General features: G+C 37.4%; 1 protein-coding gene across 1 annotated transcript in view; it reads left to right on the top strand.

Moving 5' to 3' along the window:
* Positions 1 to 6,856: 6,856 nt before the first annotated feature.
* Positions 6,857 to 27,645, top strand: part of il6st (interleukin 6 cytokine family signal transduce) — a 34,522-nt gene continuing 13,733 nt past the window's right edge. Inside the window, exons 1-7 of the mRNA XM_015337629.2 lie at positions 6,857 to 7,089; positions 22,259 to 22,345; positions 24,762 to 25,067; positions 25,446 to 25,584; positions 25,854 to 26,011; positions 26,787 to 26,941; positions 27,468 to 27,627. Coding sequence (XP_015193115.2) covers positions 22,282 to 22,345; positions 24,762 to 25,067; positions 25,446 to 25,584; positions 25,854 to 26,011; positions 26,787 to 26,941; positions 27,468 to 27,627 — 982 coding nt within the window. The 5' untranslated portion in view covers positions 6,857 to 7,089; positions 22,259 to 22,281. The remainder of the gene's footprint in view (positions 7,090 to 22,258; positions 22,346 to 24,761; positions 25,068 to 25,445; positions 25,585 to 25,853; positions 26,012 to 26,786; positions 26,942 to 27,467; positions 27,628 to 27,645) is intronic.

The following is a 27,645-nucleotide window of genomic DNA, read 5'->3' on the forward strand; positions in this document are numbered from 1 at the left end:
TAATAGGAATAGTCCAGGTCAGCGACAGCATAGTCCACCACACTACAGCCCAGAGTTGAGCTGTACGTAAACCTGCCTAAAGAGTTCCCTCCAGTCCTGCCCTTGATCTTGTACAGGTCCAGACCTTTACAGAGCTGTAGAAGCTCATGCCCAGTGTTGTTGACCTCAGTGTCATTGCTGCACCTGTGTGGGATAACCTGCATGTGGTACATGGTTCTCCCCTTTGCTAAGGCTGTATGAATTGCCAGACCTCTCTCTATCTCCATCTTCAAAGACTCAAGGAAGCAAATGCTTTCGGTTTCGTATATATGGTTTCGCTTGATGTGGAAGTTTATGAAGGGTTGCCTCAGTGTGAGAGACAGAGATAACCCTGCTAAAATGCCTTCTGGCTGCATTTAAAGACAGAAGCCACCAATATAACTTGCACATTGTTGGCCTATTAGAGACCATGACGTGAGAAAATGTGTCTCAAAATAATTACCTTTTTGGTCAACACCAGACCCATTGATATTATGAGGACAAACTGGATTTATGATGGCCTTGTACCATCTATTTTCTGACTGCTTTTTCCAATTCAGGGTCATGGGATAGCCACATCCTATCTTGGTAGGGCAGGGTGCACTCTGAACAGGACATCAGTCCATCACAGGGCACAGACACAGACACACAGTTACAGTATATCAGGCACAATTTTTCCAAAAAGCCAATTAACCTACTAATATGTTCTTGGTCTGTAGGAGGAAACCTGAGGACCTGGAGGAGACCCATGCGAATATGGTCCTTACCTATACTGACCAACAAAAAGCTCGTCCTTTAGGTAGTCATAAATGTGGAAGCCTTGCAGCAGAGCTGTAGACTGCCATTTCAACTAGGAAAACCACACACCGCACCTGTGAATCTCAGAGGGATCAAGTGTTTCAGAAAAAAAGAACGCCAGAAACCTTTTCAACTCAAAGAAAGAAAACCTTAATCAAAAAGAACCTAACAGCAAACCATAATAGATTAGCCTCACTAAGCTCATACAGCTCCACTGAAAAACACTTTCAGCCCCTCAATCACAGCTAAATGTACCATGGTCTCACTTCCAGCTGGATTAGCCATTATTATACAAGATCCGAAGCATGCTGGGATGTTATTTGCTTAATTAAAATATTTGCCACACATATGTGGAAGTCTTTTTAATATGCTTTGTGTTCCTCAATGACTCAGGTGTCTCAATTTTATAAACCACTAATTGTATGTACAGTGATTTTTTTACCTCCATTGTAAAACGTTTTTACATAAATATGTATTGACATAAAAGCTGCTATATAATACTAGACTATTATATCAAAGCTTTACTGGTCTAACTTTACCAAATGTAATTATTTGGCATTTGAATTTAAGGTATTTAATATTTGGATGGATCTGCAATCATCAACGTAATAGAATGTTGTGAATCCTGATAGGATAGTTTTTGGTACATATGAGAAGCATGCTTTCAGAAGCAACTGATTGTTCCAAACTTTTTGCTTATCTCTGGGCACAAAATGTTTTATTAGTGAATAAGTCTGTTTTACTACAACCTAAGATATCCTTTTGATATCCTGAAACATTTTAGAGGTAGTTTTAAAATATGGCACACAAACCATTCAGTTAAACAGGTTTAAAAGAAATCCCTGCAATGACTTTGCTTTTAGACTAAAAAAGTAAGCTTTTAATGACAGCATTGAAATTGAAATTGAAACTGTACCACACATATGCAGGAAGAATGACACACTTCTAAGAAATAGGAGTGAATTGCTTTGACAAGTTTAGATAAGCTGCAGTGCCTGTGTAATTTTCATACTTTCCAGTCATTCATGTTAGAAACTTGTCTGAACAGAAAAGAGAAAGATTCTAGGTTCTGAAGATCAACTTGGTTTTCTTTCATACACAAATATAAGCATATACAGAAGCTTATTAAGCTTCCGTACATACGTTTACTATGTTACTTGTACTTGTACTTGGTTTTACTGTACTTGGTTTCACACCCGAAGAAGGTTCCACAAACGAAACGTTGTGTTTCATTTCTTCTCTTTTTAGCATGGAATAAACCTTTACTTGTTCCTTTAAAGACCGGACAATGTTGTCCATTTTGTTTTGACTTCATAACAGTTTCTGTGCATTTTCGAACTAATGCTACTAGTTTATTTCCTCAAGATTTCCTCAAGATGTGTGGTACACCATTTTTGTTAGTTTTTTATAGTTTTTAATGTGCATCCCTTTTTTTACCTCCAGTACAACAGGTGCAGCACACTATTTATGTGAACAAACTCGCACTACCACAGGAAGACAGGCTGCTTTACAAAGAGTTCACCATCTTAAGCTTTTATAGCACATGGCTGCCAATCCATGATTAATTACAGCTGTTGTTAAAAGTTTATGAACTTGGGTGTCTGTTGTTTGCCAGCAGGTTGATTTCGTGGTGCAAAGATAGGTGGAACTGAGATCCTGACCACCGTTAATGTCACCTATTGCACTGTTAACCCTGGTGTCCTGGCTAAGTTTCACTTTAAGCTTGCACAATGACACAATGCTACACAATGCTTACCTGAGTTCACCCCTTTGTAGTTTCTTGAACCAGTTTTCTCACATCCCCACCTGATGTACTGTATATTAAAGCTGCTGGTGCAGAACACAAGCCATGCATTACCCAGGTGGGTGACACGTGAATATGAAAATATCTCGCTAGTAAAATAAACTCATTTACATGTAATTTACATTTCCAATTCAGAGCTACAATTAAAAGCTCCATCAATGTGCCTCTATTAAACATTTTATGTTTGGAAAGTCTTCTAAAGCATGACCGTTAATTCCAAACTAATGGTCTCTGGAACCTGAGTGCATATTATACTGATGCTTTCTAAACATGTTCATGAGCACATTCATATTGTAAATGCAATATTGATAGTGAGAATAATAAATCACTACACCTTCTTCCAAAAAATGTTTTTGCTTTTATATCAGCTTCAATTAATATAATATTACTAACAATTAATTAAATAAAGAAGTGGAACACAGTTAATTAATTTGTAAAAATGATTATTTTAAGCTAACATCCTTTAAGTAGGGCACATATTTTCGCTCATTTTGGACTCATTAAATCTTAAACAATAACATTTGGATGGGAAATAAAAGAGAAAAACTTTTTGATCCAGAGATTACACATTCTAGGTTTAGCAATGGCATTTATTTTACATTCTGTATCTAACCTGAATTATTTTTCAGGTTAGATACCTGAAGTATTTTCTTTATTTTTAATATTTGTATCTCTTATAAAAAGAATGAACCCTTATTTAGACAAATTGAAAGAGTCCATCTTTCTTGAATGTTGCTGTTTGTTAACAATTTTTCCTTTCCTGGGAAGTAGCAGTTATCGGTGTGATCTCAGATTCCCTACTCTAGCCTATCAGTTCCATTGTAATCGGGCTTACATCAGAAACCTCAAAAATACCCACATTGAAACGGTGACTTAACAGATGAGTCAATAAATTATGCAGCTCTCTAAACGTGAGAAGTACATTAGTGTCACCATCTTCAGTTTTCATCTGCTTAATGTTTTAATACACTGCACTGAATGTAAACCATATGTTCATCTTGCATCCCATTTTAAACTGGTGACAGGGTTATTCAATATAAAAAAGGTTGCACAAAGGGATTTCCAGGCAGCACTATTCCAGTAATATGAATCACTTCAACATGAGGCCAAAGTTTGTGTTTGTGTGGGTGGATGTGTGACAGCCAATCAGCATAAAGCAAACATGCTCCAACAGTTCTAATTTCTTTCTCTGAGCAGGCTCTCAAGTTCAGATGTCTGTCTCTAAACTAAAGTAATAGTCCTAGAATACTACACACTAAACATTTTAAATCAGTAGATAGTGCTTCAAATTGTATATCTCCAATTTCTTACAGTTTAATACCTTATTAGATATTATGTTGATATTATGTCTAAGACTGATCTTTCACTGCATAAACTTAATTTAGTACCTTATTTCTCAATTTAGTATTCAATCAATAAAAAAAGATGAAGATATAAAGTCAGTTCATATGGGATACTTTTTAGTTGTTATTATTATTGACAGAGGCTGGCCTGCTGCATGTGGAGACAAGCTTGTCCCTTTTTTTATTGCGTGCAAGCGATTAAAATAAGACTTGTGTCACTCATAGACCATTGTACAAATGTTTCCACATTAATATAACACCTTCTGTCACCACTCCCTCCAAAGAACAGTGTTAGACAATTTTCTTACACATATGTGCAATTCACAGATAAGCACAAGGTGAGGCTTGTGTTGCGATTTCACACTTCAACTTGACAGCACTCCAATGAACTCCATTGAACAATGTAAAATAACTACTGATTTCAAAAACTGTTCAGTCAGTTTTCTAAATGTTAAATTGTAAACCACACTGTTAAGTACAAATTTATAAAGAGATGACTAACATACTGTATGTAAAAGTAAAGATACCGGATACCTTTGTCTATCAGTTTGAGAAATTGTGATTACATTGTTGAATTTTTTTTTAAATGGAGAATAACTTTTGCAGCAGAGCAAGAAGCTTTAAAAACTGTCCTATTGATCCCACAGACAACAATTTTCGATTCTTCATGGGTTATCTATATTATATCTTACATTGCTGCCAGAGTGTATGTGAACTCAATGATTGTCCAGACCAGAAACATTCACTGCAGTCAGGCGTTCTGTCAAACATTTATAATCACATGCAATTTGAAGCAGACGGATAAAAAACAATGATGTGTTCTTTTTTAGCCGGAAGTATAGCTAAAACAGCTACACCACCATTATACAGTACATCTCCAACCCAGTGACCTGGGTTTGAATCCCACGTTTATCTTAAATTATCCTGTCTTGCATCTGTTGATTGTCTATGTGACAGTCACGGTTCCGCGCGGGGTCATGCCCCCCGCCGCCCGTTCCGGCCGCCACACCTGGAGCGCGAACCCGGGTCTCCGGCGTAATGCAACAGGGCACCAACCGCGTGAACTAAAGGAGACCTCCCTCAGCCCAGGCAGCTGTGGACCCTGATACGCGCAGTGAGGGCGCTGACGTCACCACACTAGCTCCACTACATCAAGATGGGGTCCACCTCAGCCCATGACCCTGAATTGGAAAAAGCACTTAGAAAATGGATGGATGGTGTGCTTTTCACTGTGGCAAGTGTTGCTTATCACAGGTTTTCTCTAACATGAATCGTATGGGCCCAATGTTTTCACTCCTTCCATCATCTGAAGTCCTCTAACCTCAGACTCAACTCAAGCACTTTTAAGATCTTCTAGACACAAATCTTCATAAATCAAACATATATGTATTAAAAAAGAACATTAGAGAATTGAATAAGAGAAAAGTGCTGAAGAAGTCATCAAGCTAAAAAGTACTCCTGTAAACGACTTTAGGACTTGGACTGTAATGAGATGAGTTGTGTCTGGGTACTCTGAAAATGTGTTAAACAACACAAAGATAGTGTTTCCATATCTGGTAGTTTGATTTTTTAAGATTAATAATTTGTTTGAAATTTCAAGATTGATGGTGTTTTACAAGCTGAAAAACATCAAGAATAGCTCTTCCTCTCCGTGGATGTGGAATTCCTTGAAATAATGTCCAGTGAGAAAAAAAGGAATGATTTGTAACTGGATTACAGTAACTGTTTGCTTGAAAGTACACAGCAAGTGTATTAAACAATGGTAGGAGTGTTCACATCCTGATTATTTGTACATGAAGAATCTTCTATTTTTAGGAAACTAAATAACTGAAAACTCTATTAATAAAACTTGCAACATTAACAGGGTTAATATAAGTATAGTCGCAATGTCCTGTTCTGATATTAATTTAAAAGAAACCCTTTGTATTTGGTATTGTTTTTTTATAATAAGAAGTTTTTTTAATGACAAAAGACAAAATAGAAAAGAGTATTCCACAAATAATTGTTTGACAATTAGATCACCTTAAACTTTTGGTTAAAACAAAACCAGAGATATTGGCAAAGGGAAAACTGTGCTAAAGGAATTACAAAAAGACTTTGACAACATCTTGGATTGGCAGTTTCAAAGGGAATATTGATTAATGCAAAGTGATCCACACTGGATCAAAAGATGAGCAACCATGAAGGATTCAGATGACTGCCATATACAGACACATTAAAGGAGTCAAATCCTCAGGATTATAGAAAGGGTCAACTAAAGTGCAGCTACAGGGTTAGTAATGAGGCAACTGAACTAATTTCCAGAAGAAGAAAAAAAACTGAGAAAAAAAGTGGTACTTTATACAAAGGGTGGTGGGTGTCAGGAACAGACTTCCAGCAAGGGGGTTTCCGCCCAAACCCTGCTTCAAGAAACGGAGAAACTCCATCTGAGTCACTAAACTAGGTACCTACTGTACTGTACCAAACGTACCACCAAAGAAACATGATGAGGCCTCCACTGGTTTGTAACCTTTTATGTTCTTTCGAATGTAAAAAACACTAACAAAATCTATTACAGGAATACACGGGGAGACTTGTGCAAAACATACTGCACCTCCTCCCATCTTTTACATACTCCGGTTACAGTCATTTCTAATAGGTTTTGCAACAAATCGCTTTTTTTCTTTAAATAGCCAAGTGAACAATTAATCAACAGCTACTTTTCTTTGGAACATTTTCCGTTTAAATGAAGTTTGCAAACTTCAGCGAAATCATTTAACTCTTCGCAGAACAGCTCTCCGCCAAAGCCCTCACAAATCAGGACGACAAATGAAAACCTGATCCCGAATCCATGAATATGTGCGATGTTTCAGGGAAAACAGGCGGAGAGTAACGGGAACTGTCGCACACGGCAGCGTGCGGAACCCTTGATGGGCGGCAGTGCTGGCGAATCAGAGGCCGCGGCGGAAAGCCGAGAGTTCAGAGCGAGAGAGCTGGCTTTCATCCCTCTAACCTGATGTGGCTCTTTGGGAGACAAGATTGTCGGTCTGTGTGCGACCGCTCATGACAAAAAAAAATGATCTTAAAAACGTTCTATACGGAAATATTCGTGAGGATTTAAGGCTTGCTTTTCTCCGTCCTAAGCCTGTAAGTGTTTCTTTTTCTTTAAAGTGTGAATAAATCGGTACGTTAGCTCATGATTAGAGACTTGAGGTCGGGCGCTTGTTATCGGATGTGACGTTAAATGGAGATATGTTGCGAATTACAATTTGCATTAAAGTGCGTTATACCTTTATTCTTGATTGTTAGCAGGGTGATTTAATTTTGCATTTGGCTTTTTTCCTCCCAATATACTGACACATAGTTGAAAACTTCGCACAAAGTAGAGGACAGTGAAAACGAAAGTTGGAAATTCAGCTCACAAGCGCTCTGCATAATAATCCTCGTTTTAGATATCCATGTATTTCAGTTCTCATCCCTGAAATCGCTGTCATATAATTAGATCGAAGGATCTAATCGTTTAGTTAAAATCGTAAGCTAATTCCTCGAAGAGCTGGTCGAAGCGGGGTTACATGACAAGAAGCTATCCGTAATTCAAGTTTGCCATTAGGCCTCGTCTTATTGCAAAATGTAAAACTGGTTGCTAGCCCTGTCTTACAGTAAATGCTCCAGGGGTACCCGGGCAGCGGGCCGTGTTTTTCCGTTGGCCCCGGACACAGTTTTGTTGAGGGGAGAAGCAGTCGGGGATTTATTAAGGGTCCCCAGTAAAGCCCTGTAGCAGGCGTCCTGTACCTGTACGCGGCTGAAATTGTAAAATGAGTTTTTCCAGCTTTGTCTTCATCTTCTAAACATGTTGCAACGGGGGCTGTCTTCGAGTTCAAGAGCCTTTGAACTACTGGTCTAACGTAGGTTTTCCAAAATTGAGTTAACATAATGCCGTCTCGAACTTCATTAACACTTTAAAAACAACTTTTCGAAGCGAGTAGTACGATAAATCAAATATAGATGCTTCTTTCAAAGCTAATAAAGCTAATATTTTGTTCCACTGTTTTCATTGATTTGCGGAGTTGTTTCTGGTGCATCGAATAATACAACAAACAGAAAATAACATACGGTATATAGTTAAATATTTATCATCAACATTATCCTGAAAAAATCTCATTTTTTCACGATCACATAGTAATAGAGGAAAGTATTAGTACTTCCTGACAAATGCTGGAACAAAACCGTTTGCCACTCTCTACGAAAGATTTGTGAATGTTATCACAGAAATAGGTAAGAAAGATTTGATTTAACGTCACCTCCCTAATTAACTGATGTCTTAATTTTCAGAGCGCTACATACAGTATCATCGTTTTGTGTTATAGTAAAAAGATGAGACATGAATGATATTTGACAACAATGTTCACTGTGTGTAGGATTTCCTACTGTATTTCTGTGCATTGATGGTCACAGATTATAAATTCTCCAATAACTGAATCTCACTGGATTAAGACTAATTAATTCACTTTTATAAGTAACAGCAGATTTTGTTGGAGATATGATTGTATTATATACATCGTTGTACAATTCACTGATTGCAATGGCTACATTATATTTTTCCATAATCTAAGCAATCAATGAAATGATGGAAATTTGCAAAACTTGTAGGCCAATATACAGTATAAGCACACAAGAAAAAGTTTTCTCATTTATAGCCTAAGCCTTACTCTTTTTGGTGATGTGGTTTTAGTTTAGCTAGAAGGGTATTAAACATCATCCATCTGCTTTCTTGAAGGCTCTCGATGTCTGTGCCTCCACCTGTTGGATACACCTACAACCTTTTGTGTACAGAAGGGCTTCCTATTACTCATTCTAAATTAGTTTTTTTTAGATTACCTGAGACTAAAATAGCACTCTGGGTTAAATCTGTCCTTGAAATTTTACCTACTTGAATCAAATGACCTGTCAGTCTCTTCTGTACTAGAATGAAATGAAAGGCTGGTTCTTTATCATGTTTGTATATGGAAGTCCTCTGTGACCATGTCATGTCTTTTATGTAGTATGGTGACCAAGGTCAGCTGTGTTTTAATTGTTATAAATACTTATTTTCTCTCTATACTTAAGCATTGTGTGGCACAACATTAGGACCTGTTACAGAAATGAAACAGCTTGATTAGTTTATTGGTTTGTTTTTGTGCCCCTCTTTGTAAACAGTTGCAATTCTCCAGTCTATTGGTGCCACTCCCATCTGCATTGAGTGTTGAAAAGTTGGCCTTAAGGATCTATGAATAACATTCCTTTTTTTCCTTACATACAGCTAAGCAAATGCAATTTGTTACCTTTATGATACCTTAGCTCCTGTACATACCTGGTATCAATTATGCTACAAATGCCCAATACTGATGGAGCTACTCCTATATCAAGGGACATGTTATTGATATCAGATATTGTAAAAACCTGCAAAAATGTTAATTTAGCATGTCTTCCATTTTTTTCTTCAGTTATTAATCCCATGTTGTAGACTAAATACTTCAACTTATCAAGTTTTCTTAATGTAGAAAACTGGTTTGTCTTATTTGTTGCTGAAATATCCTTTCTCAGTAGCTGTGTTGCAGCTCAATGCAGTCTTTTTTTTGTTTGAATTTGGGGTCTTTTTGCAAATTCTGTCGCAAACTCTCTTCCTTCTGATTTGCTTCTCAGTCTCTTCTTTTACCCACCAACTTGGACAGATCTCATTTAAAGTTAATTTGTTTTGAGCTTATAACATTTTTTTAAGAAAAGCTCGCCTTCTCCGCTCCACCTTTAGCAATTTAATCTCCGCAGATACTCTCTTGATTCCACCTTGGTTATTTGAAACCACTAGGTCAAAAAACTGTGTCTTTCTTAGTATTTTCTAGTTGTTGCCCTAACAAACTGGGTTAAGATCATTTAACCCCTCCCCCCCAAAGAAAAAAACAAACTCAAAACCAAAACTACCAGGCATTCAAAACCAAAGCCTCCTGGCATCTGGATAGCTTCTTAACCAGAACACTAGAATACGTGTTGTAGTGTGCATATAACTGTGAACCTGTGCATGTTCATTCAGTAAAGTGTATATGTATAATCAGTTGTTTCTATGTTTTTGCACCTACAGTAACTCACCACCTACTACACCTTGTGCAAGTAAAGTGATTCTGATGAGCAATATCAATTTCAGCATTGGTATTCCTAATTGCAATATCTCAATTAAATTGTGGAAAATTAAAATCTCTCTATATTATCATGTCACCCTTAATACAAAATAGTATGAAATGAGAAACCTGAGGAACCTTGCACCCATGGTCTGCATTAGGTGCATGTGAATGTTTTGTTGTGTCTTGTTTAGAGTTTATTCAGATGGTGCATAGCAATACGCAGCATGATTATAAAAGCTACTTGATAACCCCTCAAAAACATGCCCAGATATCATTTTCTCCTAAGTGTCGCAGTAGGGTTAATTTGCCATTTTTGATTGTGTTACTATTTTTCAACTTTCCAGCTAACAAATTTCATAGAAGGTTGCATTTTGTGCTTTGATGAAAGTTAATCTAATTATTTTATTGCATAATTGAGAAAGAGGTCTGTACTGTTATACTGTAGTATTTGTATTCTTGCATTAGGAGCAATCAGTTGTCTTTTGCAGAATACAGATGACGAGAAACAATTTACATACATAGTTCAGTCTTTTAATCTTTTTTATTACTAAATGTTTGCTTTATTTATTTGGACTAAATAAAAAAATAATATTAAAACAGTGTGCAAAATACCACTTGAAGTTAAAAAAATCTTTTAACATTCTACATTCTACAATAAATTCTACATTCATTTTTAAAATTGTGCTCTATTTTAAAGTTAATTCTTCAGGTTTCCCAATTTATAGTTTATCAGACTTAATACCTGGAAGTGAAAATGCTTTTTTCAAACAACCTGACACAGTTTTGACTTATAATTTCAATTGAAAAGCTATTGCAACCTAAACCTAATTGAAAACTTTCAGGTAATCAGAACATCAGTTTCAAACAATTTGAAAGTTACTCCTAAGTTTGAGCTACTGAAATAGTTTGATTTAAGTACTGTATCTTATCCAGATGTTCAGTGATGGTCAGTGTTGTTAAAATGATGGAATAGGAATTGGAGTTTTTAAAGAAGCAAAGAATATTGCAGATGGTTCTGACTGGGGGAAAAATGGGTAAAGACTAACTTTAACAAAACATGTATAGATTAACCTTAACACTGACTGTTTACTATTGTCTCAGGGTATATATTTGATTTAAGACAGGAAATTTCTTAGTGTTCCCAAAGTCACTCTTTTCCAGCTCATCAGTGTTGTATGCAGGTGGTTTTGCCTTCAGGCATCTTTGGAATTCAATGGGTTATTGACATTATTTGGAAAACCTAGAATTTGTTTGTTTTTGGATGTCGATAGAGTTTTTGCCTCTTGTTTTTCTTTTATGATAATCATCTTTAGTCATATTGTTTTGATCAGTTTTGGTGACACATTTTGTGACATTTTTTGTCAATGTCACTGCCTTTCCCATCTAACCTGTTTCTGCTTTTGGAGATTAGATATTGAACTTTTAACATTAAACCCCTTTTGTTTGTTTTATTTTCAGGCCTTTTGTGAATGGTCAGTTCACTGAGTTGCTTTTTTTTTGCAGTATACTAAATTCTGAAACATTCCAGCTTCATTTCTTGTTGTTAATCATTCTCTTTACTATAAATATCTAGAGCCCATTTCCCCAAATCAGCACATACTGTATTGCAGTTCCTTATTTTCAGATGCTGCTGATGTTTTCTGTCTTGCAGTTAATGCTGGGTTGCAAATTGTAGTTGACTTTTGCTCGTTGACTCCCAATAAACCTAAAGTGATCATTAAAAGTTTAGACATTTAGTGTTTGGTATTTGGTGAATGCTGTTCAGTATTTAAACTGTTCCACTTGAATTAGTGAAGTGTATTTAGAAAAAATATGCATGTAGCTTGATGTACAGCTAATCCAGATACTGTACACAGAGGAACAAAATGTAATCTGAGAGTCACAGAGTGATCAGCTTTATGTCACATTTCTGCAGTGCTGTAACGCTGCACATTATAGAAGATAAGAATTATATGTCATTGACATAGTTTACAGCAATGCCTGTTGATTAGCATCTGCCTAATTAGAGAAGAGGGTTCTGATTTGAGGTGAAACATTAAAATCATGTGGGGTTACTAGTGCAGAACTACACAGAGCACCACCTGGCCTGTTGCTCTTTGTAATCAGCATCAATCACTCTGGAACAATTTAACCTTGTTGAATTTTAGCTGGGTGGGATAGGAGACTCTGCTGCAGCCACTAAAGCAATCTAAGAAGATCTGTGCATTGCAGAAATAGCAAGATACAATGGTAAGAAATTTCAATTTAAGCAGCTGTTCTTTATTGAGTTCAGGTGATAAGAATCTACTGATAACAAAATATGGTTAATTCTGCTTGAGTAGGAAAGTGATTTTATGTTGACACCTCTCCTACATAATATGGGGAAGCAGTGAAGAGTTGAGAGTGCTTGGACATGTTGTGGAAAGTGCTGAATTCTGTTTCTGGAAAATCATGTCACAGCCTTGTAATTTATGTGGAATACTCGTTAAACTGCTGTATATATCTTGGGGCTTCACTTAAAAATGTGTCGAACCAGTACACTTGTGTTCCCTATTACGTGTGTTTTATAGTGTATAAACCCAGTGACCAAACACCTTTATGAGTCACAGCAAAGTTAGTCCGGAGGACTCTGAGAAAGCAATGAAATCTTTGACTGTAAATGAAAGCTTTAATAACACACTTCGTGAAATATTGCCTAATCATAATTAACAGGTTTTATAGTTCTTAATATTGACAATATTGTTGTAATTGTTTTGCATTCCACTAGAGAGTGTGTTAAAATGTTAAAAAGTCATATTGCAGAATCGTTTAGATCCCTCAATTACAATTTAGTCGGTCGTTTTTTTAATTGAATCAACATTCTCATTATGCAAACCATGGGTTACTTAAACAATTTCAAAGTGTAGCAAATTATTGATAGTTTGTGTGATGAAATGTATATGAACTTCTGTATGAACAAACTGCTCGTTTGTTGTACTGATCAGAATTCTGCCCTTACTGGTAGCTTGTTCCATCTGTTTTCTGGATAAACTTCGGCTCATCTTCAGGTGACGAAAAACTGGTTTATTGAACACTTTAGTGTTGTAACCTCTTGGCATATCATTTACAAAGAGGGATTAATCATCTTTTGCAACATCATAGTCTACCATGCTTTCTGATATTGATATATGTGCATTCTCAGTTGTACCAGCTAAAAAGTAGGTGTATATTACACTGCCTGAAAGTATCATTTGTGATATTAACCCAGCACTCACTCCATGTCAGTATATGGTCTGCAAGTTCTTCTTTAACTAACATGTAGTAATGCAGTATTTTTGTGTTTAAATGAGTGCTTTTCATGTGTTATGTTGAAGAAGTGCATTAGTCTGTACATGCAGCAGCAGGCTGAAAGGTCACGATGTGTTGCAACTTTGCAACATCAATATTTTACAACAGATCTTTTAGGGAAATTCTCTGTGTACTCTTGGGCGAGTTAATATGCATTTTCTTTTTTTAAATGCCTAAAAGAATGTCATGATAATAGATCGTTTTTAATATATTCATATATTCTTAAATAATGCACTGAATGTAGTTTATAACCAAATAAAAGCTTAACTAAAGTGATTTGAAAATCTCTGCATTTATGATTTATGACAGATTTTTACCTAGTCTTTTAAAAAGAATCTAAATCTGTTTGAAAACACCTGATCCAGAATTTCTAATGAAAAACACTTCACCTTTTACGCATAGAAAATTTGGCAAAAATGCTCGACATTCATTTAAAAGTAAATATCCAATGAAGCATGTCTCCTTTTTGCACGATCTCTGAACTTTGCTACTTTTTGCATTGGAGTGTAACAACATTGGAGTGAGAGTAGCTATACGAACAATATCCTTTCAGATTCTTTGTCAGTTTTGTTCATTTTTTTATGCGAGCTCTTGAATATTTTTACCCAGTAATGTACTGTTTATGTAGCTTTTTTTACAGATCTTTTATCACAGATCTGAGTAATGAAAGCATATTGCTTTAGATCATATTGAAATAGTGATGGATAAATATCTGAAGACAGATAAATTATGCTAGTACTTAGAAAAGGGCTGTTTATATCTGATTGAGGTTTGGATGCAGATTTCACATCCTAGAAGATGAATTACTCATAGTGAATGTTTGTACCAGTTAATTAATTTACCCTTCACCCTCCCTTCTAAACGTGCTATTCAAATTCACCCACGGCTTGTTCACTGGAACGAGCTGAAGATTTTTTTTTGAGGTACAGTAGTTTTCCGTTATCGTTGGTGGAGGTGGAGGTGCGGTTGAGTGCGAGGTACAGGTAGCGGACAAAAATGTGTGCATGTTGAAAGCAAGGACTACCACACAGGTGCTGCTCATGCATTAGTTTACCAAATAACATCCCAGCATGCCTTGAGTCCTGTATAAAAGTAATGGACAGACCTGGTTGCCAATAATTCTGGCTGGCATGGCTGCAAGAGGAGACCCCAGCGACTCGGACTGAAGGGTGATTTTCAGGGCATAGTTGGCTGGAGCTTCAGTGACCAAGACAGGTCAATTTGCAGTTGTTTCACGCACCGCAGTGTCTAATTTGAGGTGAGTTCTTTCCCTCAGAGTTCTGTACTGACAACAGCAAAGGGCAACACTGAGTGGAAGCACATATTTCATGATCGTGGTATCTGTGCTTTAATTCGAAATACCAGCAAAAAAGACAGTTGACTGCCATTATCAACTTGGGGGGTGAGTAGCCAGTTTAATCAAAAACTGTCCACTGTGAACTCCATAAAGCAGGATAGTATAGTATAGTCAGGTTGGTCATTACAACTGACAATACACATTAGCAATTGCTGTGGTATAAAGAACTCAGGCAGCGGACTACAGTGGAGAAATGTGATAAAGTTGAATCATCCTTCACCATTACTTCTGTTCTCGACAAACAGACAAGTGCATATGTGGTGCCTACCTAAGGAACTCACCAGCCCCAAGTGCTTGGTTCCAACAGTGAAGGGTTCTAGTGGTTCTGTAATGTTGTGGTCCCATTTTTCTGTAATGGTTTGGGTGCACTCATTCCCTTAAAGGGCAAGGTCAGTGCTAATTGCTGCTTAATGGCAGTGAATGATCATCTTCCCCTCATGCTGCAGCTTTTTCTTTTTCTGGCTTGGAGGGCTTTCTGCCAGGGTGACTATGCACCCATTCACGGAGCGCATGTGTTCATCCAGTGGTTAGATGAGAAAGATACTGATGTTCTCTAAATGTCCTTGCTCTCTCAGTCACCAGATCTGCACCCGAACACTTATGGGATATTCTGAAACGCTGCCTGAGACGGCCATTTACCACCACCGTCGGCCAAGCAAGAGTTGATTGATTTTCAAAAAATTGCAATTGCAAAATCTGCATCCCTTCTGCAGAATCATAGACACTGATAGAGTCTGCCTCAGCACATACAGGCCAAATTGGCCACATGTAGTGCCCAGCTCTCTATTAGGAGTCCTTAGATAGGTGTTTCCATTTGTTTGCCTTTTTCCTACAGTTACAATAAACGTATACATAAAAACATATAATGATAAATAAGGGGAATTCAAATTTATCCGGGAACTTGTGACAAACTATTACGACTGCTTGCGTCATGCTTTAGAATGTAGAATATCTGACGCCATAGAGCAAATGATACATTAAAGCTGTCTTTACTTTGGGTTCAGTGTACTAAAAAATACCACTAACATTGGTTTAGCTGCATTTTTAATGTTTTTAATTTTGTTTATATTTGTTTCTTTGGATGGTTCATCTTGTCCTCCAGTCCCATCTTATTTTTCTTATCTAGTGGCCTTCAGTTGACATTATTATGAGTATACTAGTTTGTGGTATTAAATTTAATCTTCTGTGGGTTTCACCAGTTTGCAGTTGCAATATGTACCAAGCCAATCTTGTTTCCTGCCACTGAGAAAGTCCTAAAGTCCCTTTCCTAGATTATTTTCCTGCATGATCAAATACTTATCATAGGTGGTCAGTAAGTATTAGCTTCACACTGTTGTTGTACTATGGGACAACAATAATATAAGCTGTTCCTTTTCTCCAGCACCTTCGGTTATTATTATCAGTAATAGACTGCACCATTGAATGGCAGTTACATAGAAGAGGTACGATTACTGTAATCGCAATCAAGTTTTTCTGTGAGGTGTTTGAAGAAGGAATCTTTCAATAAGCAGGTTCAGTAATTCGTGTAATTCCTTACATGAGCTTTCCAAAGGTTGTGTTTAGATTCTTGAAGTGTAACAGTCAACCTAAGCATTAAGTTTTTGCTTTGATAATCTGTTGCACAGTAACTCATCTGAGGTGCTTCTGACATTGCTGAAGGCAAATGAAAACCTAGTTTCTGTAGATGAAATACCTGTACCATTTAAGGGATTTGGACTGACCTGTGAAGTCATATCTGGCACACCAGCAGCAAAGCTGAAATGGCATGTGTTTAACAGGAAATAAGAGCTATTTTCATTTCTCCCATCCTTTTCTCATCAATCTTTTGTGTGTAGTGTAGCGATTTCCGCAGCTCTCGACAGCCGCGCCTCCTTCATACTTAGTAAAGAGTGAGACTTGAGTCAATGCAGGAAAGGAAGTTGAAGAACTGTGGTATACCCTGTAGGTAACATTTTGTGTGTGTGACCGTCTTCTCTCACTCTAGCCCTCTTAGGTTGTGACTCTATTGTGCTAAAATCCTTGACATTGTAAAACAGGCTCAGACTTGAAATGTAGAACTTGACCTTATATTTTTTGGCCCTAGACCTTAATTTTGGTTTGGTGTTTACTTTAGCATTCAGTCTGATTGAGCAAATTGCAGGTTTTAAAACTGTTTTGCCCCTGATCACAGTGTGCTATGTGTTAATTTTGTTGTATTACTATAAGTGACAGAACTTTTCAGGTAAAATAAAGAAGTATTTTGAGTTATTGGACCACAATATCCTACAGTAGTAGTGTAATGTAAGCCAAGTTAATTTTAAAGTCAGTTTAATTTTTTTTTTGAGGGGGGGGCATAGACTTCTGAAAAGGTATACATGAAAGTTACCCAACAAAGTATCATGATGTAACATGAAAAAAAGTATTGAAATGATAGGATTGGGTGGGGTTTTACAAGAAATGGAACCTTTGTTAAAAATAAAAACTTGAGTAGCCACAAAAAATTAAAAATGTGTGGAAGTCGTGGTTAGTAAGCTGCTGTGCTTAGTTAATTTTGCATGTGTATTTCCCTGACATCTGCTGGCTGCTGTTTAGTGGTTTAACCGCAATGTTTAGCAGTTCAGAAGCTCATGCCTTTATATTTTTTAAATAATGCAGGGTATAAATGCAAAAAGACCAGACCCAGGTGCAGTAATCATGGAGAAATAATAACAATAGCAATGAAAAATAAAGATGTTTCCTAATGAAATAGGGTATTTAAAAATGCATAATTCCCAGAACGTTCTCTAATCTACAGAAAAACAGAACGAGTGTTTTAAGGACCTAAATCAAGTTACAGATTCCAGGAGGTTATTAAATTCATTGTTGATTTGAAGCATTCAAAGCATTCATTTTCATTTTTGAATGCACTCAGGCTGGACAGATTTATCAGAGATACAGAAGTGTCTCCTTTTTCATTTATGCTTGCACAGCCATCTCGTTTTCTCGTTTCTCAGTTTCTTTTTTTACTATTAGTGGTGAGGTTATCGGGGTGAGCTGGGCTTACCCGTGGTAGACGTCTGTTTTTGACCTTTTCTTGCCTCCCGTTGCTGGTCTCTCACACAGAGAGACCCCAGGTGCTTGTAGTCTGGGAATCTTAGGGATGTGAGATACCCCAGGTGGGCTCTCATTGTATCAGGTGACTTCACACAGTAACTATTTGGAATCTTCCCTTGGGCATCTAACTGGTAGGTGTCAGTTAACCTTCAGCGGTCCTAAATGGTAAACCTTGTGCACTGAAAATAGTGTGTACTGAAGAACTTCAGTTTCACTGAAAAGTTTTAACTGGCAACTCTCCTTGCCAGGAGAGTAAACTACCATTTACAAGAAGCCAGTGTTCTGTCAGTTTGTCAAAGTTAAAAAGGAATTACTAAATTAGTGCTGTACAAATTCACCGCCCTTCTGGGAGGACTCCATTTACTTTAAAAGTGTTTTAGTTAGAAAAGAAACATAATCAAGAACACCAAAAATATCTATAATCCTCAGCATGGGACAACGTGTAGAAGTATGAATCTGTTGGCCACTAACAGCACAGAAGTTGTGATTTATGGTTGTGAAAAACTGGTAATAAGCTTACACTGGACACTCCACTCAAAGCGCTTTACAGGTAATGGGGACTCCCCTCCACCACCACCAATGTGCAGCATCCACCTGCATCCACCTGGATGATGCGACGGCAGCCATAGTGCGCCAGAACACTCACCACACATCAGCTATCAGTGGGGAGGAGAGCAGAGTAATTAAGCGGGGGATTGTAAGGAGGCCATGATTGATAAAGGCCAATGGGAAATTTGGCCAGGATGCCGGGGTACACCCCTACTCTTTTCGAGAAACACCCTGGGATTTTTAATGACCTCGGTTTTACGTCTCATCCGAAGGACGGCGCCTGTTTACAGTATAGTGTCCCCGTCACTACACTGGGGCATTAGGACCCACATGAGCCGCAGGGTTAGCGCCCCCTGCTGGCCCCACTAACGCCTCTTCCAGCAGCAACCTTAGTTTTTCCCAGGTGGTCTCCCATCCAGGTACTGACCAGGCTCACACCTGCTTAGCTTCAGTGGGTTGCCAGTTGTGAGTTCCAGGGTGATATGGCTGCTGGCTATCACCAGCCCTTGAAAAGTCTTTGACAGTGTGAAAAGTGCAATTGACATATCTTTAAAATGTCTACCTTGTCTGAGTACTCATATTTAGAACTTCAATCTTCATCTTTACAGAGCTGTCTCTTCCAGGGGAGAAAAAAAAAACTTCTGTGCAGTAGCTGCTGGAGTTCTATGCAGGATCTGTGTTCCTGTTGCTAGCTTCAACTGTGTTTTGTCACATCTGTTTTGTCAAGTATGTGACTAATTGCATATTTGTCTAGCACCTGATGGAGTGCATGCACTCTTAAATGAAGGTTACTGGATATCCATAGTGTTGCAGAAACCATCTCGGTGTAGCCACATGGTTTCAGGAATGCATGATTCTTAAAATAGAGCTTGATGTAATCTTTCGATCATTAAGAGCAAGCAAACAAGCAAGATGACCCCAATGGCTTCCTCACCTTTGTAACACATTTCCTGTTCTTATGTTCTTAAAGCCATTGCTTTGTATGTGTATATGTACATTATGTACAGGGAAGTTAGAACCGTTTACCACATCAGTGTTGTCAGCATAGAAGTGGCAAACTTTCTAAATTTCTGTACGGTATTGCTTAAGGCTTCATAGGAGATTGAATGCTGGAGTTAAACAAAAAAGAGGATTTGTTTTCTTTACGAAGATTGTTTAGGCATCAGACAAACCACAAAACAGAACCTTACGTGGGATACATTTGATCAAAACATTATTTTTAATATTTTAACAAAAGCCATCCTTCAGCTGCAGATAACCCGAATGTTCTGACGGATAAGCTGAGTACACACTTCGATAAAGTCACTTAGAACATCTTTATTTCAAAACTTTCTTCCATTAATCTGCATATTGTTTTCATGCAAAGGAAGGAATACAATAATACATGCGTCAGTGGTGCTAACCACCACCGCACTGTATTTTGATATGCTTGTGTGCAGGTTCTGCAGTCGGCATGTTGCTGTAGTTCAAAAGATTCTTCATCTGGTGCTGAAACTGTTAACTTTAGAAGTACGTTTCCGCTTATAAGCAAGTATTGTAATGTGATGCACTGTTCAACTTGAAAAGAACCACATCCCACCTGTAATAGACTGTTGTATCACAGAGGTAACCCGTCTCGGATGCACATCGAGTTAAGACAAGTACTTTGCAGCATTAAATTTCAGAGTCATGGGAAACAGTGCACTGCTTGAAATGCAACTTTTTATTGCTCTTTTTATAATTCAAACCATGTCGACAATTGTGCTTTTCCCTTTTTGTAAGAAAGATCAAAACATAACATTCTTTAAAATTTTGAGATCTAAATAACAGACTACACCATATAAATGGGTAAAGGGAAAGGAAATCTAACACTTCACTGCCTCAGGTTTACTTGCTCAAGTACCCTGGAAACTCTAAAGTTCACAAAAAATGTTTAGTACAGCTAAAGATGTTTTCTACAGTAATCATACTAAATATATGTATCTGCATTATTTTATAAGCATGAAGAACAGTTGTTTAAAGTTTCCATTTAATATTTTAATGCATGTCATTTTAAAATTTGACAGTTTTATGATGTATGATTATTAACATTCCAGTGGATTCTGTACATGTATGCAGCTACTGCATATAATTAGTGTTGTATATCTGTGTAATGCTGCTAGTGCATAGCTGTGAAAATATTTGTAGAGTGCATATACAGTAAAGCTATAGTTGCCACACTTGTATCAGATAAGAGCTTATCTCAAAAAAGCAAAGATCTGCCAAAGATAGCATTTCCAGTACAAGTGAAATACTTATTTACACGATTTAGAGATGCTACCACAGCATGGCAAAAAAAACACCTTCTTATTTTTGGTTTGAGTTAAAAGCTAGTTTTCTGCTTAGCTTCCATTGGAACCCAGCCCCCAGTCAGTTTATTGATTTGGACTGAATTTTAAAAGCTTGTACATGTACAACCTAGATTTATTAAGCTAGTTCCAGCAAAAAAGTAAGCATCAGTAAAGTAAGTCAATTCTATGCAAGGGCAGTATAATTAAAGTAGTCATTGTATATTTGTAACAGTCAACTTTATCAAAGACATTTCAGTTATGTGCACTTATTATTGGTGGTTAAATATGGGTGGCGTTGTACATTTTAAAAGTGAAAGGACAGCTAACTATTGAATTAAGTTTAATATTCAGTTGGGTGTTTCTGTAGTTGTAAATTGTGTATTTTGTAGGTCCTTAAAACTTTGTGTTGTAAAAATGTTTAAAAAATCATCTGTCTGACTAATTATCCTTGGTAATTGGACAGGTGTTAAAAATGTAACTGTGCATGATGAACTTTGCCTTGCAAAAGGAAGTGAAAAGGCTATAGAAATACTAATTTGTATATTCTTGTAAAACATAAAGTTTACTGAGACTGGAAATGTCTTACAAGATCAAGATTATCTACAGTTGATAAAAGTAATAAGGCTCTTACGTTTGAAATACAGTCTGGTTACCCTATGATAGAGTCACAGTAGTGTCAAAATATTAGTGGGATTAGTGTTTCACAGTGTGAAGAAAATCACCCCTGTTCCTGTCTATTCCAGGCATAGAATCATTAGGAAGAGGTCCCTGGAAATGTTACTGTGTTTAATAAAAAAAAAGTTTAGCCAATATGGATGAAACACCCTCCCCCTCAAATACTGTGAAAGAAAATATGGTAGTTTAATGACTTGTAGTTTTACTTTTGAATATATCGCTAATGATCTAACATTTTCTTTGATGTAAACTATTGAACTACTGTATTTAACATTGAGTAACAACTTCATTATTGCAACGTGGATTTAGTGAATTGCGGTTTCATTTGGAGGCAGTCGCCATTTCTAATGTTGTACATACAGAATGGTGTATTTTCCTGCCTAAAAAGCTCAGCAACTTGTTTTGAATGAATATGAATAAGATAAACGAATAGCTCGTTTTCTAAATGTGTTGTCTACAAAACAGGAATTGATGCAAAAGAAAAACTTCCATGACCTGTTTGAGTGCTTTTCTCTTATTGTGTCTCATAAGAAAATCGAGTTGGCTCCTAGCAAGATTTTTTTTATTATCCCAAGTCATTATATGTCAGGCTTTTGACTGTTACGCATTATTGTAAGAGCACATTCTTCGTGGTGGGCAAGCTTTTCAGCTATGTATGGGAATTTGTAGAGACTGAAAACGCTTACAGGAATTCAGGTCTTTCTTGGAATCAAGCCCTCTTCCCAGAAATGGGGGTAATTCAAGGGCATTGTTTAAGCAGTATAAATCACAAAGTTTGTTTTATTTTGCAGAATTATTCTCGGAATAAACTAGGTTAGAAATTTGCTACAGCTGTTTTACTGACTGGAAAGTTTTAGGTAAAAATGTACTCAACTGTATATATTTGTTTTCAGAGATATCGTCGACCTCATTCAGGATGGAATTTTCCCAAATAATGGTTCTGCTGCTCTTCTTGGCTCCTGCTGCTCCTCCTGCTGCCAGTAAGTCCAACATTTTAATATGGTTTTCATGTATGCTATATTAATTAGGTATTTTTGCTGAATGAATGAAAAAATATGCATTTTGTCCTTTAAAAAAGTTCTTTGTTCTGACCTAAACTGATATAAAACTGCCATTTGTTAGGAAGGGTGCACTGATGCTCATGCAGCAAAAACTTTGGAAACAAAATGAAGTTGTTCCTGTTTTGTAATGGGAGGAAATGTCTTTTTAAAAGAAATTAAAGTTAATATGTGGCATACCAAGATCTGTTATTATTTTCAGCACTATCATTTGTCTTCTAACGCGAGCGTACAAGCTGGTCTATGGTTAATGTGCAACTTTAAAAATAGACCTAAACTGAAAGGTGAGGTGTTCCAAGTAAGAGCTTATAAACTGTTCAAATTTTGTTTTCAAACTTCCTGACCTGTTCCTGCCTGGAAATGGGTTTATAAACACTTTTTGTCCTTCATTGTTGTTAGCATAGCCGGGTGGTCTCAAAAGACCCCTCCCTTGTGTGGGTAAAGGTTAACACTGGACTTCAAAGGTGATTCTTTAATGACTTATGGCCATTTAATTATGTGCATAGGAATGAAGCAGCAATATGATTTCATCACTCACAAGAGCAGTACCTAGTTTATGCACATATACCGTATTATGACGTCTCTATTTTTTGTTTTAAAATCTCGTCTTGACTCACAGGATTTTAGGGTAAGATAGTCACCCTGTCAAAGAAGCACATGAGCTATTGTCTTGACGTTGGTTTGCATACATTATTCTCATTGGTGACAGGGACTCTGCACCACACTTGTTAGTTGAACCTTGATCCGAGTCTCATTCTGGCACCCAATCCCAGCTAAAAGACTGACTTTGAGTGTTCTGGGACTGTCCCACAGAGGTGTGCACACTCTGAAGTTGTCCCTAAGCCTCTTTCCACTCATATCTGTATGAGGTGGTGCACTACGCTTTCACTAATTGTTATAGTGTCCAGGGTCAGAAACCTGTTTTCTTCAGCACCCATGCAGTCAAACATGTTCCTGTTTGAGTGGGCGGAGACCCCCCCCCCACACACACACACTATAGCATAAGTGTTAGTGAGCTATTTTGATTTCCCTAAACGAGCTACCTGCTCTGATTATCGACGGTTTTAAATGCGGCACTCACACAACACCCATGAAGAAAGTAGTCCCTCCTTCCTGCGGCAGTTTTCTTTGTTGCCGAGTGAGATGGGCCTTGTGGGCCCCTGTCTGTTGCGTCAGTCGGGTTGCTTTCTCCCAGGACGGTGCTTCTGGTAACTGTTGCATTGGCAAAGGTGAGAAAGTGCCCATCTGGCTCCGGCAGTCAAATGTTATTTTTAAACAAACCCCACTTCGGTTCCAAAGCGGCAGGAGCTGCCTTCTTTCCTTGCCAGTGATCGTATTACATCGAGACATTAAACAGTTATCAGTTAGGTTTCTCAGTGCCATAGCTCGGGTGTGATCACTTTACTGCACTCATTGCAAGAGCTCTGGTCTTTTGTATTGACTGAAGTATACTGTAGTAGAAAAATCGTTTTCATCTGTTACAGTATGCGTCTTACGCAAAATGTAATTATTTTTCCAGGTAGATTAAGTCATTAGGAAGCTATAGAGTTTTAGGGGGGTTTCAGTAGTAATCATTAGCTGTATTTTCACCAGCACAAATACTCAGAACAAGAGAATGGATTCGAATCCAGTATCAGTGCTTCTATACACAGAATCCTACCCTCTATCCTTGCAGAAGCTGATTTTGTACTTCAGACTAAGTGGACGAGAGTTAAAATTTCAGCAACAGCTCACGATTGCCTCCCCATTGCAGATTAAGATGTAAAAACACATTAGAGAAAAACGTTTGGCATGTTTCTTAGGTAACTCATTGTTAAGTGACATTTCTAAATATTCTTTGATAAATAATCAGATAAGTAAAAAGAATTTGTAAAATTAGCCTTTTTCACATTTCTTCCTGCTGTCTTGATTCACTTCCCCTGCTGAAGATAATTTCAAATGATGGCACCTGGTAATGTCCTTACAGCAGAAGCTCAGCCCTTTGTTCTTTACATAAGCACACAGTCTGCTACTGCAAGAGCTACCCCCTACTATTTTAAAGTAGTGTGATTCTTACCAGAAATCTGCTAGTACACAACCGTTAGCACACCAATTGTTTGCTCCATGTGACGTGCATACACCTTCAGGGCGCTGCTGTGGAGCCCCAGGCGCTGGCATGTCCAAGAGTGTGTTAACTGATGAAGCCCACATGTCTTCCCATACTCAGTGCTCTTCACTGCAACACATGTCCTAATAAAGCAGTATACTGTGAAGTGGTGGTGTCTGTCTCCCGTTTTGAAAGAACCAGTACTGATAGCAACCTGTTTTTTGCTTCCTACTTCGTTATTATTAATTACAGGTCAGCATGACTTTTGCTGTGGAAAGATTGTACCGGAGTCTCCAGTTATTGAACTGAACACGAACTTCACAGCCACATGTGTCCTCTCTGAATCTGGCATGCTCAAAACCCAGGCCACAGCGGATGATGTGTTCTGGAGATTTAAAAATTACAACATTCCTCGAGATCATTATACCAAAATAAACAACTCAGCTGTCAGCATCACTGTGAATGTTACCAGGGAGCTGGAGAAACCTTTAACATGCAATGTGTTGTCACATGGACAGATTGAACAAGTTGTCTATGGAATTTTTTTTGAAACTGGATGTAAGTATGTCATTCTTCTACGATCAGCAAATTCAGTACTGTATTATGGAAAGGCTGAATCGTTTTACCGAAGATGATGTTTTGGTGTTTGCATTTATGCTAGATTGTTATCTTAGCTTACTTCTCAAGTATGTGTGCTTGAGGCAGTTGTAGCTATGGATAATAATTTGGGTTTTGCTGTCATCTCAGTGTCAGTGCCAACTTAGTGTGAACCTTTTTTTCCATGAGTTTGGGACTTAATCTCTTTGAATGGAGTATTATGTGTTTTTTTTTTTAGTTGATTCTGTAGTCTTCCATTGTCAGTGCAGTAGAAAATAAAGTGTGACATTTAAATTAATTTAATGAATTTAAATTAACATTTTTGCTTTATGTTTGTAGATCCTCCTGAAAAACCCCAGAATCTGACCTGTCAAGTGTTGCAGTCTGGAGGTTCTCTTTCTCCTCTCATGCAGTGTTCCTGGGATCCTGGGAACAGAGACCCGATTTTGGTCACCAGTTATACTCTAGTTGCTAAGAAGTATGTTTTCTTCTTTCAGCTTTTTCCTTTGAACATACATTTTGAGTACTGTGAACAGGTCTAAATAATTTATAAATATTGTATAAACTTGAATTATAATTATAACAAAGAGCTACTGTATTTGACTGTTATTATAGAACACCTTTAGTAGACGGTTATACAGACCATTAGACCGTATAAAACTGTTATTAAAGAACCTTTTGGAAGATTTACTTTTTAATATTTACTTTATTGGGTGGGGAGTAACTGCTTTCCTTTTCTTTCGATAGATTTTCAAGTAAGTACAGTAGTCAGTCTACACAGAACCATGGTGAACTGGACTTCAAGGTCATGCCAGTTTTCACTTACGTGTCCATATGGGTAGAGGTGGAGAACAGACTTGGCAAGGTTGAATCAGACAAACTACGTCAGGATCCATTGGATATTGGTATGTACTGATCAGTTTAAAAAAAAAGGAGCTAAAGACTGTTGAGGATACCTCGACACGTTTTTTTTTTGTGTTTCTTTTGACTCCCACAATTATCTATGCTGGGCTTAGTATTGCTGCCTCAACGGGGCCCTGGGTTTAATTCCTAGGGTGCTATCCAGTCTGTGTCCCGCCTTGCATCTGTTGCCTGCCAGCTAGGCTCTGGCACCCCCACTCGACCCTGCACAGAAGTGAGTGGATGGATGCATGGGGTTATCTTTGAAGGACCACCGTATGATCCAATAACACTGTCACGATCTTGCCCACCATTTGGATGTTAGGCATTTACTTTTTTTAACTTTGGCAGGCACACTTTTGAAAAAAGCAGCATGCATGGCTCTTGAGTATTATTTTTATTATTTTCACTTAGCTATGATCAATTGTTCTTAACCTCCTGTTTATTTGTAATATATTTTCTTCACTTGTTTACTGTTTGAGTGGTAGTTATGAGCTCTTGAATCATATAGGAGTTTCTGTTTAGATGGTCAGTGGTTATTTTTGGGTTTTCTTACTTTTTTGCAAAACTTGACAGTTCTAAATGACTTAAAATGATTGATACTGTTTCATTTGGCACAACTTAAAATACTTAATTTGTGATAGTCTTTTGACTATTTGAATATTATCTGGTTTATCTGAGAATTTATGGGTGTAGTCAAGTTATGATTTGAGAAGATATTTTCTAAGATATAATTGTTGTGATACTTTGTGATGTCATTTTAATGTTTTTGTCTGACAGTGAAACCACAACCTCTTCAGAATATAAAAATCACTTCTGAAGAGGCATTTCCTAACACATTGTTAGTTGAGTGGAGCCAGCCTTTTCCCCCTGAGTACATGAAAATGATGTACAACGTTCGATATTGTCCTATTGGATCTGATATCTGGTCTGAGGTAAAATAAAATGTACATGGTCTTTTTCACTCTTCAAAAAGTCAGGACTGATTTTGTGGGGGGGGGGGTTCTGCAAAAAACTGAAAGCTAAGCTTCTTGATTGATCTTGAGTCAGCCAGGAAATCTTCTGCTTGCCCAGCTGGCATACTCAGTGCCTGTCCTCTTGTCAGTTACAGGGAGACACTCCTACAGTCATTCTTCCAATCAGCGCTATCTGTCCCATAAATAAATAATAATAAATACATGTATAAGGAAATCTTTGAAGATGAGACAGGACTCACAAAATGAAAGAACTCTATTTCAGTGTGTGCATAGCATCGATGCTGTCGATATTTTTATACCAAAAAGTCAGTCCACACACCAGTCTTGTTTCAGACTGTAAATTCAATTTAAGAAGCATTTTAAAAATTGGTTACAGTGCTACTGATCTTAAAATTCTTTTTTGCTTATGAAGTACAGTAAACACAGCAAAGACAATTTTACTACTACTTTTTACTACAAAAATTTGATTACTTTTTCTTTTCAGGTTCCCTTGGATGATACTAACAGTAACATGGAGTCTTTCCGACTTCAAGCCCTTAAACCTTTCACTGAATATGCTGTTCAGGTGAGGTGTAGAAAAGAAGATGGCAGGGGTTACTGGAGTGACTGGAGTCCAAACGTCACGGCTATGACTGCAGAAGCTGGTGAGATTTTCTCTCCTG

The sequence above is a fragment of the Lepisosteus oculatus genome, chromosome 3 (assembly GCF_040954835.1).
Source record: "Lepisosteus oculatus isolate fLepOcu1 chromosome 3, fLepOcu1.hap2, whole genome shotgun sequence".
Classification (NCBI taxonomy): domain Eukaryota; kingdom Metazoa; phylum Chordata; class Actinopteri; order Semionotiformes; family Lepisosteidae; genus Lepisosteus; species Lepisosteus oculatus.